Genomic DNA, 17500 nt, shown 5'->3' with positions numbered 1-17500 from the left:
CCCATCTGAGGCGCTTGACGTTGAACCGCAGCCCCTTTCATTTCCAGCTTTGCAGATCTCCATTTTCTTCGGACCCGATATTCAGGAGTAGAACAGCAAAGACTTGGAAAAATGAATGAAGAATACGACGTTATCGTTCTGGGCACCGGACTGACGGTGAGGGCGAATCTAACGGAACAATTCCGCAGTGTTTGGAAGTGATTTGCAGCCTGTTCGCGACGTAGCACTTGACAGTTTGGCACTGCGCTAACTGGGCCTAATCGGCACTAGCGCTTAGTAGCTAGCTTAGTAGCTAGCCAAGAGTAAGTGGCTAGTTAACGCTAACTGTGAGCAAAGTAGCTAACTGGTAGCTATCGCTACATCTCGTTTATCAGCGCTCAGACTAACGTTAGCTTACACAAGTCCAAACTCTCGCTGTGGTTTATACAAATAGTTTGCCAACCGCTAGGCAGCTAGTTATGTTAATTATGTGGAAGTTGGGCGCTAGTAAGGGGAGTTTTCTCCAGCTAAGCGAAGCTTACTTGGATGAGTAATTAGCTAGCATACGTACCTGCTAACTAATTAGCTTGCTAACGGTGAGTAACGACGTGTCACCGTATTGTGCCGATTAACTTAATCTTGTCGTGCACAATGTGCATAACGATATCCAGCGACCGAGTGAAGTTGAGTGTGTTTTCTAAACTCTGTATCTCATTCTTGGTGTACGTTATTAGGAGACTTGGCCACGTATCTGATAAAGGTATATATGTAGCAACGCTAACCCAACTTTCCGCTCAGCGCCTGTCCGTGCCGCTGATTCAACAGGCTAGAGCTAGTCAAAGCAGGTTGTGTGTACGAGATAACCAGCGCTAGCTAACGGCAATCTGCTAATGACGCTAACCGTCGCTAAAAGAAGCTTGTGCGCTTGTCAAGTGACTCTAACGAGAACGCAAATGGAGGAAGTTTACGTGCATCGCCCTTAGCTGAACTTGCTGCATACCAAAAAGCTAACAAAGCTGGCCCGACATAATGTTGGCTGGCAATTATGAGCTATTCTGGTATGTGCTGGTTTGTTTGCCCGGAAATCAACTTGGCCAACTTTTAACTCTGTATGCCGCAGTCTCTTTTACAAGAATGCACACGCTGGCCTCCTGACCCGCTGTAAATTCCCCAAGTAACGTTGCATGGTTGAGGCATGACTTGGAAAACTCGTGATGAATTTAGGGCTTTTCCTGGAGGCTGGTGGATAGTTTCCTGTCAACTTAAATTCACAGCAGTTTCTGGTTTGTCGACTTCTAAGAACCTTACTACACTACAGTTTCCATGTTCATTTGACTAACTTTCAGTGCTGGGCCCATACGTCTAACTTTTGTAAATGTAATATTGTCTCCAACCGGTATCTATGGGGTGTTTTGCTTTAGCTGCTCCAACAGGATACGGCAGTCAGGAGGACTTCAGCCTGGTCAGAGGCTGCAGGGTTTTTGATTTGGCAGCCCAGCAGAAAGGGGTTGGTTTTAAGGTTTGGTGGGAAGGGTGTTGACTTAGCTCACAGTTGGGTGTGGTTCTGCCACACTGACTGAGGAACTGAAAGTACAGTGCAGGCTTAGTTCAGCAAGAGCCAGACAGAAGAGTGGTGAAGATTCCTGTAGACTGAGGCTGAGCTAACCGTAACAGTATAGTTTCATATGGTTGTTGTGCAATTGGCTCAGCATTGTTCCCTCATGTAAATCAATGAAGTCACTTCTCTCAGACTAACTGACTGTTTCCTCTTTCAAGGTGCTACACATGTCACGCTACCACTTGCACTACTAGACTACTACTAAAACTACTTCTGGAAACAGAGTTAGATTGTTTTGTGGTCCTCAGCAGCTGTGGTCTTGCTCACATCCTTCTCTCCTCAGCATTTATGATAGGTTAAGTGGCTGGGGGATGGGGTTTCTCATCTGTCCCCTGCTAATGACACATGGAGGAGTGGCTTATCATAAGATACCTCAAACTTAATTATACGCAGTCTGGTTCACATTATGATGATATCGGCGTTTCTAAGTAAGCAGCTTTTAACTTGAAGATGAGGAAAGTGAATAGGGCTGTAGTTTATTGAACAAAAAGGTTGAGAATCTAGGAATATACAGGGGCTGCGATGACAACATGCTGTCAACAGTGATTTGTGCAAAACCCTCAGAGTGGCAGATTCTTTATCACTCCTCTTTTTAGAAGGGGATCATCACTGCTTTTGATTCAGGTAGTTTCTCTGCTCCTGTGGTCCAGCAGCCTTGATCCCATAGGCCGAGTGGATTACACCCTTGTGGCAAGAGAGAAATACTTCAGAAGTGTGTTGGAAATTGTCAGTATTGTAAAATCAAAGCCCGTCGCAGCGGGATACTTTTCATGTGATCATAGCTTTTTGAACTACAAAGAGCTGCCCAACTCTTGTCTTCCGTGTTGGACACGCTGCTTCTCGCTCGCCATACACCCACCTGCCTTTTATAGGGCTTAGGTGTTAAAGATTGAACTAGGACTTTTCCTCTGCCCCGACTGCATTTTATTGGCTCCGTTTTCTGCCTGACTGTACGCTGGATCAGTCTATTTCCCTCTCTGTCAGCACGTCAGCTACTATCTGGCTGAGGTTGTGATGACTAGGCTGCCTCCGGCTCCATGTCAAAGCCTATATTTATATAAGCAGCAGCAGGTCGGCTTGAGTCACATGTCACCCGGAGGGATTCACCATGACACATCAGAATTGCAGTATGTCTTTTCTTCGGCAGCCATATGTCCTTTAATGCAATGGAGTCAGTAGCATGAAGGAGACGAGGCCCAGACATTTACCAATACACAGGATCTGATTTCTTGTGTTATTTTGGGAGAGCACCTATGTAGAAACCTGGCTGGCATGTTAGAGTATAGAGGTGAGTGAGAGCGGGTATGTCATCAAAGTTATTAAGTGAGCACTTGAATCAGGCTGATGACACGTCCAGAAGGCTCAACAATAAGTTATGGTGTCCCAGAATCCCTCAGTCACCCCACACACACACACACACACACACTAATACTAGTTGGCTAAAAAGCGCAGTCATCTTAGTCGCCACTATTCTCAAACTTGCAAAAATACAGTGTTTAAAAGGTCATTACTGGTCTAAAAGGCCTAAAATACATTTAACACCTGCATGTCAAATATTGACAGCAAGATGCCTTTTCTAGCAATTAATAACATTTTTTGTAGCTCATCAAGTGGTATAAGAAAAGTTTAAGTTTGAAGTTAAATCTCCTTGCTGATGCTTAGCCTAATAACAAAATGATTTATTATTTCACATGATTTACTGGTCATTAACTTGTCATTGAGGAAAATATTAGCCTTCCCATATGGTATAGTTCAGTGGTTCTCAAATTGGAGTTCAGGGACCCTCAGGCGTCCTTGAGGTGGCCCCCAGAGGGTCCCCAGCAAAGTGAGGAATAGTCTGATTTCACTCAAACTTATTTCACTAGGAATTATCCAAATTAGAGAACATGTAAGAATGGCTATTCTAATCTTAGGTTTCAATTTCATCACCATTATCTCTCCATGTACAGTGTAGACAGTTGTACAATTCAGTACTAAATCAACAACAAGAAAAACCTATAGAGGTCCCTGGGACAAAATGTTATCAAATGGGGGTTCGTGGGGCTTAATGTGTATCTATTTGGGGGTCCTTGACATATAGTTTAATGGTTTGCTGTAGTATTTTTTTCCCCCTCTTGGTTAACCCTAATTCCTGAGGGCATGCATGAACTTTTTCTCATCCATAAGACTGTAGTGTGCGTTAGAGTTAATGGGGTGTTGTAAAGAAATATAAGGTTTCATTTAAATTAGAGAGAGGATTGTGCCACACAGACAAGTTGAATGGAAGGTGTTTGCTCTTTAGCAGAATAGATTTTCCAGTGAGAGGTTTTTTAGCCTGTTGGGTTCATGGTTACAGAGGCTGAGACCATTTTCTGCCATTTCCCACATTCTGTATCTCTGGGTGTCCCTGACTCTGTGTGGTGGCTATATCCACTTCCTTGTTGTGCCAATTCTACTGGATCATTTTACACAGTCGGTGGTGTGGGTTGCGTGTAAGACATGAACAGTGGTTGTAATGAGGATTTGACTTGCAAGAAGAAGGGGGTAGGTGGCTTCTAGGCTGTCAGTTGATAGGGTTGTATTGTCTAACAGGTAGTGCTTTAGAGTGGAGAGTGATCCGGCATATACCATGATGTCAGAGGTGGGGAGCGGTTATCGGCCTCTAGAGAGCCGGCCTAATTTATCCCCATTGAAAGAAACAAACGGTAGCAACTGTGTCACTTCCTCTGTCATAACCGACTGCAGTCAGTGGTCTTGTACACAAAGGGAGCGTTAGTGACATCACACGGTGAAAGTGAAGTTGTAATGCATTGTGATTTATTACTGTTACGCCCTCTTATTACCTCACCTACAAGCTGTTTAATGCTCAGTCTATTGAGCTATTAACAAGTTCAACAAGTTTAACAAGTAGGGCTGCATTGCCATTGCTGCATTGCTAATCCTCATTATTGTATTAGATACTGTGATCATGATTATTAATCTTTATTAGTCTTGATTTGAGGAACAAATCAAGAGTGTAGTAAAACAAAATTGTTTTACTACACTTTTGGCATCTTATAAAAGTAGTAGTTCTTATAAAAGTAGTAGTTTTGGCCATTATCATGCCAAAAAAATGCAAAGTATTCAGTGTTTTTCCCCCAGAATTTTATTCTTGTCAAGGTGGAAAAGCATCTAAAACTCTTCATTGAAACCCAGGATAACATTGGACAGTTTTAAATGTTGCTAGTATACCCAAATTCTTTGGTTATTTGTGGAAAAAATTGCGATGTACAACTATAACTTCTCATGCAGCCGCACTAACAAGATTCCCGAACTAAAGCTCAAAGAATGTCATGATGTTGACCAGCAGGCGAGTACTTTCCCCTCTGCTGAGAGTGAGCCGTTGTTCAGTAGTGAGACTTGCTTCAGAATAAAGTCCACACAATCACATGATGCGGTGTGTTTTGCTGCTGCTACAAACCAGCTGCTGTAATCGTATTAAGGCCTTTGGTCAGCGGGAATTCAGACGTGCACGTTTTCCTTCGGCGGTACCAGGTCTCTCTGAAACACACAAGCTCTAATCCTCCTCCCAGCTCCACAGAAACATGTCAGATGTGGTAATGGTGTTTGGTGATATGGATTCAATATTAAAATCAAGGTCGCACCGGAGGTTCTGTCAGGCTCCCATCTTGTTTCATAGCTTGTACTGTCAGGTTTTAGCAGCCAAAGCCCTCTTTCACACAGCTATTCAAAGAAGGGCTGCATAATTAATCGTGTATGTAGTCGTATGCTATTTCTACAGTTGGTAACCATAGAATTTGGCAATATTGAAATGTTTAGAATTCATATAATTTCATTTATGCTGTTTCTATGTTGATCTAAGATGCAAAAAGGGGCAGTGAAATAAATTTGATCCTCAAATTAGCAAGACTTTAATCATGGTTTAATAATCAAGATCAAAATATAGCAAAATATTGGGATTTTCTTTAGTCACAATTGTGCAGCGCTAATTCACAGTAGAGATAGTGTTTCCCTTTTTTAGAAGAGAATGATAAAGGGTCCTGTGTTCTGTTTTCTGTAAGTCTTCAACACCAGAAATACGAGCCGTGAAGCAGAGTGAAGGTCTAAGTGAGGCTAAACCTCCTCTGAAAAGAGTCCATTGCTCTACAGAACTGAGGAGACCAATACATTTACATTTTAAACGTTTAGCTGAAATTAGGTTCAACTCCTAGTAGGGCTGGGCGATAATTCAATATTATCGTTTATCATCTTTCAGTGTTATCATATCGTGATGATGTGTTGATTTTGGGATATCGTGACACAATTCTGCTGTCTAAATTTTTATTAAAAACTCAAGTGTGAAACATTTCAAGGAATATTATTTGAAAACAACTAATCAAGACTAATTTGATTATTTCATATGATTTTGCATATGTGAGCCATATCGTGATCCTCATGATTTGTGACATTGATTTCAACCATATCTCCCGGCCCTAATTCCTACACAACCAACATTACAAGCAACCAATAGAAGAGAGTGCAGGTCAGAGCCGTAGTGCTCTTTCAATATTAGGTAATAATCCGTAGCCCTTGTACTACTAGATTGCCCTACATAAGTTCATTGCATTACATAAGTTCAGGACTCCTACCCCGAAAACCTAGGATCTAGCCATAACAAAAGTATTGCACACAACCTGACTTTTGTCACTCTCATTAATGCCACAGTCTGTCCAGAGGACTTTGCACAGCAGCAGTCATTCCACAGCCCTTTGCCAACTGGACCAACCCACCACGGCCAAAACATTTATCCCCACAGATCAGAGGATGAAAAGACAGAGCCACGCCAGGCAGAATCCACATTCATGTATTTCTGCACTAAGGCAACAAAGATGGAGTGTTTCCTCTTGTGAGTTGAAACCGGACGGTGTGACAAATGTGATGGGTTTAACGCATTTAACCACGGGAACAAAACCTAGACTGTCCAGAGCATCTGCCTCATGATGAAAATAATCGAAGATGATCGTGGCTTGTGTGTGGATTTTTATACAGGATGGATAATATCTGTGAAACATTGATGAAAAGCTGTGCCAGGTCTATATACATCCCACTCCCACAACCGTTTTATGTAGCTGACCTTAACCTAATTCCTCTTGTATTTTCTTTTCTCCAACAGGAATGCATTCTGTCAGGCATCATGTCAGTGAAGGGGAAGAAGGTTCTGCACATGGACCGGAACTCCTACTATGGAGCCGAGAGCGCCTCCATCACGCCTCTTGAAGATGTAAGTTGACCTCTGACCCTTCTGAATTTGCGACACAGGGGAGTACGGATGAGTATTGGAATTCGGACCTTTATAACTACCCAACAAATAACATCTGTTTTGCTGTACGGTGAAAAATGTAGATGCTTAGTGGCAACCTTGATACCTTGACGAGTGCTCGATTGGATAGGTAGGCTGGTGTCAGGGTGGGGAGCTAACTTTTAAATCCGCCAGCTATGGTGGCAGGTTGATTCAAACATTCACCAGCTACTTCTGCAGTTTTACCAGCCATATAGTGGAATAGAACCTCCAAGTGACGGTTGGTTACCTGCCACAGTGGATAAGTAGGCTAAAAAAATGAAGTGTTTTATGGGTATAAGGAGACAGATGTTGACATCTGATAGCCAGCAGTTACTTATGTTTGGAAAGTCTAACGTAACAAAATGAAGTCAAACGAGTGCAGACAAGTCCATCATGCATCAGGAACTGGAATCAGATTTGTTCTGACCAATCTATCAAGATGACAGATTACCAAAACTCTGTCCAATAAAGGAGCTACTTGTGAGTCTATGTGACTTTTGTTTACAAGCCCTGGTTCGCTTGTAATTGGGCAGTGAGAACCTAAACAAACTAAAAACAAAAATACAAAAGTAAAGTTTTCCAGTATGGTTTGGACCAAAGTAAATTAACCTTTCTCCATATTGTGTTGCACTTCATTTTGGTGCTGTGTTGCCTTAGAAAATACAGATCCAGCTTCAGTTATTGTAGCTTGATTGTAATTCAAGCTGAAGTTTGCCCTAGCCTGTTCTGCTAACACAAGTCTAGCTTCCTCCACTCTTTCCCATGTGATTCCCTTCAACCTCAGTAGCCACGACTGTGATGATCAAACTCTCCTAGTAGCGAAGTGGTGGGAGGCTCTTCTGGTTTTATCAGCCCTCTGAGTACGTGTTTCCCCAAGCGTCCTTTACCAAAGGAGGGATTTAGACATGCAGTCATTTACATAAGCAAACAGCTATCTTTAGTTTGCACAGTGGTAAAACAGTGAAATGAAGTGATGGGGAAAAAACAATTAACGAACACAAAGAAGAGCTGAAAGGAGCTTATTAAAACGTCAAACAAGAATGCTTATGGAAACAATGGGCTAAAGTTTCATACAAAGCGTTGAAAAAAGTACTTTTTGTTATAAGTTGAGGCAGTGGCATCAGCATTGAAGATTTACCTACAGAGGAGAGAACAAGCTCTTCAAATTGAACTGAACCCACCTTCAAAAAGCCACTGTACGCTTATCAGAAACGGCAAGTCTTATGCGTTTTGAATTTCCCAGTTCGAGTAAGTTGTGTGAAGTTGAATTTTCAGGCATGTCGGAGCAAACAAAGAGCCAGTTATCGTGCTCCAGCCGTTTGGAAACTCTTCCTAAAGTAACAAAAGCCACATGATCAATGAAACTGCAGAACACTGTTGTTGCTGTGTGGACCGCAGTAGGTATCGCCCCCGTGCTTTCATACCCACCCAACCCCCCCCCCCCCACACACACACACACACACACACACACACACACACACACACACACACACACACACACAGGCTCTTCAGGCGCTTGGAGTTTGTGATGTACTTGTACTATCTCTTGGTTTTATTATCCTTGTTTCTAACCGTTTCTGCGTCCTGTTGTTTTCTGTAAAGCACTTTGCGACGATCTTGTTTCTTAAAGTGCTGCATAAATAATAAATTAACTTGACTTGTCTTGACCAGCCACAGTGGTTGGAGGATCCGAGAATTTACCAGACACTTTCACTCCTTCAGCAGAGGAAGGGATGGAAATTCTGGTTAATTTCCTGCCAAAATGGCCGGTAGAGTGGACGAACATACCAGTCCCCACCCTGAATGTACCAGCGTTCGGCTGATGGCAGTCTTGTCTAACGTTCTGTCTCTCCCTACAGCTCTACAAGCGCTTCAACCTCCCCGGCAGCCCTCCTGAGACGATGGGGAAAGGCCGGGATTGGAACGTGGACCTCGTCCCTAAGTTCCTCATGGCCAATGGTAAACACCAATCACCCAACTCCTCACTTTACGTGCATCTTTAACTTGTGACCTTTAGGTGCAGAGGGGCTGCAAACCGAAAATCAGTTTCTGAAATATGTCAAGTTTCTCCCTGGTGTAGCACGATTTTGCGTGTTCACCGATAACATCTCCATTTTCTCATTATTTTGAATGGAAACGTGGTGCTGTTGCATGTTTACTGGCAGAGCTGAGAGCTTAACATGTTTTTTAGTGTCAGAAGTTTAATATTTCACTTTTTGGCAAAAGAGCGCCGTCTCTTGGCCAGCAATCAGTTTAGTGCTGCAAGCTAAAAAAGAGATGAGAGATAAAGGGGTTAAGATCACAAGGATTTTGATCAAATTCTACATAAATGTTTGAAATGGATGAAATGCGATAATGGCCTCCTACTTTTTTTCGTGTGTTTGTTTGAGAGGATGAACCTGACCTTTCTGTCTCCCCTGCTCAGGTCAGCTGGTCCGCATGCTGCTGATCACACAGGTGACTCGCTACCTGGATTTCAAAGTGATTGAGGGCAGCTTTGTGTACAAGAAGGGCACGATCCACAAAGTCCCCTCCACTGAGGCCGAGGCCCTGAAATCTGGTAAGTCATGTGGGGATCCTGTGAAAAGTAACCGAATGGGGATTATAAAAGGAATTTGTCCCACAGCTCTTATCCATCGAGGAAATTATCTTTATTGGTTTTCTCTTTTCACAGTTGTACTTCTCTCCTTAGCTCTTATATTTGTTGATTATGTTCTTGCATCATCGCTCTAGGGTGACAGGAATGTTGTCCGGCCGCTGCAGCTCTGACTCTTGCACTCCCTACTGCTGGTTGCTTGTAATGTTGATGTTTTAGGAAGTGTTATTCCGCTGTTGAACTCATTGTGTGTTGCTCTGGAAACAAGCCAGCTAAAAGTCGATAATACTGTTATTTTAACAACCAAACTGCCTCCCTCCAAAGGTTTGATGGGGGTGTTTGAGAAACGGCGCTTCAAAAAGTTCCTGCAGTTCGTCGCCAACTTCGATGAGAACGACCCCAAAACCATGGAGGATGTCGACCCCAAAAAGACGCCGATGAAGGACGTCTTCAAAAAGTTTGACCTGGGCCAGGACGTCATCGACTTCACCGGACACTCCCTCGCTCTCTACCGCACAGACGAGTGAGTCGTCTTTCTGGTCGTTTCAAAAATGTCTTTATAATACAATACATATTATTGTTGCCTCCTCCCCCAGCTGTGTTGTAAAACAGTTGCGTGGATTTTTAAATGCTCTCCATCTCCCTCCGCTCAGATACCTGGAGCACCCTTGCATGGACGCAATAAACAGGATAAAGCTTTACAGTGAGTCTCTGGCCAGATACGGCAAGAGTCCGTACCTCTACCCCCTGTACGGCCTGGGAGAGCTGCCTCAAGGCTTTGCCAGGTAGGAAACACAGCAGTGCATCATAAGCTCAGGTATTAGCGGATGATTATAGTCGCACAGCGGTGGGGTTGGGTGGAAGAAATCGATTCACCAATGCATTGCGATTTTATTTTTTCCGTTTCAGAATCGATTCTCTAAATCCTGATATTGATACTTTTGAACCCTTGTCGTTTTATGGAAGAGCAGGTTTTCTTTTTCACTTTTGTAAAGACTCATTTTGGATTTAAAAATAAAAAGGAGAGACGTGGCCAATATCAGCCGATGTATTAGCAAACTAGCACATGGGTCTAACTCTACTATCAGTATCAATACACTGTTTTGCAGAGAAGTAATTGGAATTGCAAAACAAAAATTAACAAGACATCCTAAATATTGTATATCAGATATTAAACATAGCCTAATGTACTAACCCACATAAAAACAGAAATATGGCCATAAGAAGTTGTATACATCTGACATTTCATACATGAATATATTTAGGAAAATCTATCCTGGCAAGCTATTTCAAAATGTAAGTTACTATATTGATGTATAATGTATCCTGTTATGAGCCCATATTTCAAATACTGGATAATATATCGTTAGAGAAAATACATTAAAAAATATATATATAATAAAAGTAACATTATCTGTAAGCTTTGTTATTTGCTATTAAAATATTGTGGAAGCACATACCTGACTAAACAAAACTAGGAAGTTTCCAACAGGTGTGGCGAAATCTGACAGAACTGAGCCTGTTGTACTAGTGTGTACACACATACAATATGTGTTTGTGCATATTCAGTGTGTTTATCTGTTAATTATTTGCACTACAGCACACAGAAGTCTGCATTGCTTACAGTTAATATGCCTAATAAAGAGGAATGGAAATATTAAAATATGTGTTGCCACAATTTGTCGCTGAATCCATATCAATAACACATATAATCATGTATCACAAGACAACACTGTACACTGTATAGTTTGTATCAATTCACTTCACATTTCAGTCATATATAGGCCTATCATTTTGATAGTGTGATGTATTGTTTCTTATCGTGGTCAATAGTATCAATAATATACACAAAGTGTAACTTTAGTCGAGCAAACTGATTGGTCAAAGTTGCATTCCAAACCATGCTGATAATTCCCATAAAGTACGAATAGCAGTGCTTGATTGGTTGCTACGCCAACTCTTGTAGTAACCAGGAAGCTAGTAGTGATCTCTGTTTTCCCCTTTTCTTATTCTGATATATGTAGACTTTGAGTCGTGTTTGAGTCTCTACACATACATTGGTAACTGCTGCATACAATATAAAAAAACAAAAAATGTTATAATGCATTATGGGTACAGTATTACGTCTCGGTCATACCCATAATCACAGTATAGAGAGGATATCGGGTGGCTGGTTGATCTTCTGTTTGAATGAGCTTGTCTGTGTTTCCGTTTCAGGCTGAGTGCCATCTACGGAGGAACCTACATGTTGAACAAGCCCATCGACGAGATCGTCGTCGAGAAGGGGAAGGTGGTGGGAGTCAAGTCCGAGGGAGAGGTGAGCATGTTGTATTCGAAGTTTGGTTCCAAAACGAATCATCCGTCACAAGTCAATGCTTACTCTTAAAGAATAACCGTTGGCATGGAAGTGGAGTCATTATAAGACCCTTGCTTTAGGAAATGGATCTGTTTTGGAGGATCAGATCAGTTGTGTTTTTTTTAAATGGTGACCGATGAATTTCAGCCAATTTTTTCCAACATGGATACATAGCATTTTGGAATGAAACCCTTCATATACTATCTGCTGTAATCCTGAACCAGCAGGAAAATCCACTCAGTGGAGCAGAATGTAAGAACCAGGCATATAGCAGCTGATAATTTAATAATTGCCGGTAATATTAACTTTCCAAAATGAAATAAAAATGTCTTTTAAATACTAGATTAACTGGCAATTATTACTTCAAAAGGACTGTAGCATATGTTTAACTTGAGATGTGAAAATAATCACATCTACTGAGGTACTGACTCCTTACCTTGGCCTATATGGCCTGAAGTTTGTCATAATGGTATTTGGTACGTTTTTTTTAGTTTTTTCTTATACATTTTTATTGCATATTTTGATTTTAAACCTTGTCTTCTTTGTCTCTCCCACAGATCGCCCGCTGCAAGCAGCTCATCTGCGACCCCAGCTACATTATGGATAGCGCCACCAAGGTGGGCCAGGTGATCCGGGTCATCTGCATCATGAGTCACCCCATCAAGAGCACCGGCGACGCCAACTCGTGCCAGATCATCATCCCCCAGAATCAGGTCAACAGGAAGCACGGTGAGCGCGCTCAGGAAGTGACGAGAGACGATGGAGCTTTTAGTGTTAGTCTTTTCAAAACAAAGTTACTAAGTGCTTTACAGAGACAAGGAAGTAAATCAGATGTCATAAAATCAGGCAAGAGCACAGGAAAGAGAATTAAAAAATCAGAAAAAATAAATAAGCAGATAAAAGCAGAGCCAAAGAATGGCAAAAAAGAAAATGAGAGCAATAAAAACCACAACAGGAGAGTGAAGTAAAACAATTGTAAAAAGGCTTTTCTGTAAAAGAAGGTTTTAAGCAGGGATTTAAAAGATGCCTGAGTTTCAAAGGGCCTCTGGCTGTGAAAGCCCGCTCACGTTTAGTTTGAAGTCTGGATCTGGGGACGGCAAGAAGGACGCTGCCTGAGGATGTCGGGCTGCGTTCAAGACTCAAATAACAAACTTATCATGGTCTACTTGCCCATTGATGCCAGATGAAAACAGAAAAATGTGTGTTTGGGGAGGACAGAAGACTGCTCATGAACAGGAAGCTTAGAATTCATTATGTGAAGGGTTTTGTTCGAAAGATGCTATATATATTTTCCTCTAAAATGTGACTGTCTTGTAGTCTAGTCTTGTTTATTTATATCGCCCTTTATCACAAGCATGTCTCAAAGGGCTTTACATACCATCATATACGATACCTTTCATATACCATACCACATGATATATACATACTACATATACTACATCATATACATGTACTACATCATGTACCATGCCACACAAAAAAAAGGAACTTTGGAAAGAAACTCTACACCTTTAGCTCTGCGAGACTATGAACCATTTCGAAAGCTGACTTCAGATGGGACAGGCAGTGAGCTATAAGAGCGAATGAAGGACGAATATGAATCTTGTTTTGCTGTCTTCCAGACATCTACGTGTGCATGATCTCCTACGCTCACAACGTGGCGGCCCAGGGGAAATACGTCGCCATCGTCAGCACCACAGTGGAGACGAGCGACCCCGAGAAAGAGATCAAGCCGGCCCTGGACCTGCTGGAGCCCGTCGAGCAGAAGTTCGTCAGCATCAGCGACCAGTACGGACCCACTGACATGGGCACCGACAGCCAGGTACGATTACTATTATTATTATTATAGGCTAAGATGAGACTTAAAGGATCGTGGCAGCAGCAAAGAACAGGACATAGATAAGAATTCGATAATTACAACATATACAGCTCCCAACTGCCTTGAATGAATTCTCACTCTGTTGACTATTGACAGATTTAAAGGTTAACCGATCTTTACAAATTTACAGTCCAGTGCAAGAGTATATATGCAAAATATCCAACTGTGCATCATTGGCTATTTACCAGTAGGCCTTTACCAACATGAAAATTTCATAGTGCGATTATCTCGACACAACATTATCTCGATAATTACTAAAAAGATGCAAACTGTAATATGCTTCAATCTTATCGTAAAACAAAATTATAAAATGCTGGTTTCGCTTATAGAAACTGTAAGGACAGTTTTAAACTACACAGGTAAAAATCTAAATAACGGCATCTAAAATAAAGTCAAATGCGTCTCAAATAAAGAGCTACTGGCCTGCATCCACTTTAACTCAGTCCGCAACATGAATACAACAATTTAATAGAGGGCGTCTGCTTTTGGGAAAATAAAACATCAAAGATGGCAGATGACAGCCGGTGGTCACAGTAATAAATATTAGTGCCGGTGCCATAACCGTTATTTTTTACCGCAATATATATATATATATATATATAGTCCCATGATCCCTGTTCACATGATCATATTTGTAAATTAAACTAACATATTTAAAGAAATATGTACCAACTCATGAACAGAAATATGTTCAGGTCACGTGCAAATCAGATTGTGCCAGGCATGGTGGAGGACCAGAGTACTATAACTAATTCTTAACACCCAAAACACATCATATAAAAGACAAAAGTAGAAAGTCCTGCACATGCAAAGTTAACCTCTCGCCAGTTTATTGTGTCAGTATTTCAGATTAGTGTTGCATGGCATGGAGTACCGATTCTGAAAGAGCAACACTGCATCTGATTTGAGAAAAAGTCCTAGAACTACTTTTTCCAGAACTTTTATTTTGTAGGATTTTGCATCCTATTTACTATTGCCATCTTGCAAAAAATTTACTCATGATGGTGAAATCTTTTGTGTATGTAATGCTGGTTAACACACAGATTGAGTTTTCCTTATGTTTTGCTGTTATTAGAGGTGATGTAAGATCATCATGTGCCCTGTTCGCACCACTCTGCTGTTTTGCTGCCAGTATTTGGGAACAAGAAAAGTTATGTGTCAGCAAAATATGTTACAACGGTAAACACTTCCTGTTCCCCTTCTTTAAAAGAAAAATCAGTTCATATTTATTGAGGGGGATCTAAAACGAAGATAGCTTCTATAATTATTGCATTTTAAACAACTTCATCCTGATTTTAATATTTTAGGTTATCTTACTGTGTCCTTTTTTTGGTTGTGGTATCGCTGGTATTACAACATCAGTTTTATCATCCTGACGACAGTATTTCGGTGTAACACTAGAAAGGACTTGACAGAGAATGAGCCTAACTAGATCGAAATGATCAACAATCAATCATAGAACAAAATGATATAGGACAAACATCAGGAAAAGAACAAGACACACAAAAGCAGAAACAAATGAAACAAATCTCTCACTATGTGAATCTCCAAATAGCAAGTATGCAGTGTTTCCTTTACATGAACTTAGCTGCGGTGGCCACCCACAGCTGAAAAATTTAAATACAACGAAAATTCCTCACCTGCAGTTATTGCTCAGTCTGCTCATTAAAAAAAAATCCAATTCAGCTCAGTTGCCCATCAAGAATTAAGCAACACAAGTTCCACCTACTGCAACTGATGGTCAAATGGGAGCAGGACACTAATGTTTGTAAATTCCTCCCTCCCTCCTACAGATTTTCATCTCCCGTACCTACGACGCCACGACTCACTTTGAGACCACCTGCGACGACATCAAAGACATCTACAGGAGGATGACGGGCGCGGACTTTGACTTTGCCGAGATGGAGCGCAAGAAGAACGACATCTTCGGCGACGCCGCCGAGTAGAAAGAGAGAGAGAGAGAGAGAGAGCGCCGCGTCCGCCACACTCCTGAATATCAGACAACGCTGCCGACAAACCGAAAATCTTATAAAAAAATAGAAAATTTACACAAAAAATTTACACACACACACACACACCGATGGGCTGGCTGATGATCCAAGTATATATGGTTTGCCCATTCAGGAAGTTCATGATATAGAGAGATATGATATAGTATTGCTGGATAGGGGAAGGGGTGGGAGCTATGCTTTTTCTAATCACATTCAGACAGATGTTGCACTGAAAACTGGTTGCGCCTAACACCCGACATTCTTCTTCTACTTCATCATGTTACGATGAGGAACGCATAGTCCAAAGATGCCAAATCAAACGATCAATAAAATCAGTAATATCTTTCAGTGTGTGGGAGGGTCAGTCCAATTTTTTTTTGTTTTCAACGGATTAAATTGTGTTTAAAAAAAAAAAAAAAAAAAAAGTGTTTGGGAGAAATGTAATATCTACAGATGAGTTATTTTGTCTCTACAGATATTGTTCTTGTGATGGGAGGGGAGGGGGGGGGGGAGAGTGACGAGTGGCTTGGCTTCGTCCGTTTGTATTCGAGCGTGAACTTAGCGGAGTCTATTCCCGACGGCGAGGGCGTGTTCAGGCCGCGCAAAACTCTTCCTGAATACGACTGACACGTCATGTGAGGCGATACCTCAGCAGCCAGCTTAGATAGTCATCCGTGAGATTTGACATTTTTGTTGTTTTTACCCCATATAGTGTGTCTCATCTCCAGCACTTCCGGCACTATACTGTACTTAAGCCAAGCCACTAGGGCGAGTATAGTCCAGCGTAAAGGCAAACCTACCTGAACCTGTTTTCAACAGCTTGAGCAACTATAAACGTATCAGAGGAGACATATTAGTTCCTGTATTATGCAAAGCGACAGAAGACCCGAGCATTAAAGCAGCAGGTTGAGGGAGGGGGGGGGGGGGAATTTGGTAAAGTTGACTGTAATTGCTTTAGAAGGACCAAATGTCTACTGCAGCAGTATTGATTTGATACGGGCCCTGTGGTATCATCATCACCTGTTTTAAACAACTCTGAAACATGTTGGGCTCAAATGATTTCTGTACTGCAAAGTAAAAAAAACAAAAAAAACGACCTTGTGAAAAACCAAACTGTGTGCTTGTTTCTTTTAGCGATCCTTTGAGCATTCCAGTCATAGTTTAAAGATTATCTCATGAAAGCGTATGGAGAGAATAACTATGGTACACTTAGTAAATGAATGGCTCCAACATGGAAGAAGTATAACACTTATATCTGGTTTTCTGTTGTTCAAAGCAACTTTTATTAGTGCTTGTCAGGTAAAACTGTTGAACTGAAGCATCTGTGAACTTCGGCCTGAGTTGAACAATATTGCTGGTTATTTATTGACATGATTTAAAGTATTGTGGCTGACAACCATACAATAGAGAGAAAGATCACTTCAGAAAAAGTTGTGTGAATTCAAATCCTATTTGAGGATTTGTTAAGTTTGCAGTTTTCACATTATCTTTTAACACCACACTTGCAGCCTACAATGTACTTTTCTGAAATTTCTAACAGGCCCATAAGCTGTAGCATTGCTGACAAATAGATGATATTTGTCCCAGAAATGCTATGGTGAAGCAAAACATAATCTTTGGGTACTTTTATGGGGGTTTTGAGGACAATTTATAAGAAGATTTATTTTAAAGGAGTTTCCAGTCATACTTGTGTTACATGACACTTTTTATTTGGTAATATCTGCAGTATACTACCACAGAATTTGGTTGTTCTGTGATAACCTAAACCAAGCACCAAAGAAA

The 17500-nt window shown here is 41.3% G+C and overlaps 1 protein-coding gene across 1 annotated transcript; it reads left to right on the top strand.

Moving 5' to 3' along the window:
- Window positions 1-3: 3 nt before the first annotated feature.
- Window positions 4-16831, top strand: gdi2 (GDP dissociation inhibitor 2). Its single transcript, XM_071921022.2, has 10 exons — window positions 4-156; window positions 6729-6836; window positions 8756-8855; window positions 9322-9456; window positions 9817-10015; window positions 10146-10277; window positions 11710-11809; window positions 12406-12577; window positions 13471-13670; window positions 15521-16831. The coding sequence occupies exons 1-10, from the start codon at window positions 112-114 to the stop codon at window positions 15671-15673; spliced, it is 1344 nt and encodes a 447-aa protein (XP_071777123.1). The 5' UTR covers window positions 4-111; the 3' UTR covers window positions 15674-16831.
- Window positions 16832-17500: the final 669 nt, after the last annotated feature.

This window comes from Centroberyx gerrardi, chromosome 24 (assembly GCF_048128805.1).
Source record: "Centroberyx gerrardi isolate f3 chromosome 24, fCenGer3.hap1.cur.20231027, whole genome shotgun sequence".
NCBI lineage: Eukaryota > Metazoa > Chordata > Actinopteri > Beryciformes > Berycidae > Centroberyx > Centroberyx gerrardi.
The sequence above is the reverse complement of the archived record's forward strand: the minus strand, read 5'-3'. Positions and strand labels throughout refer to the sequence as shown.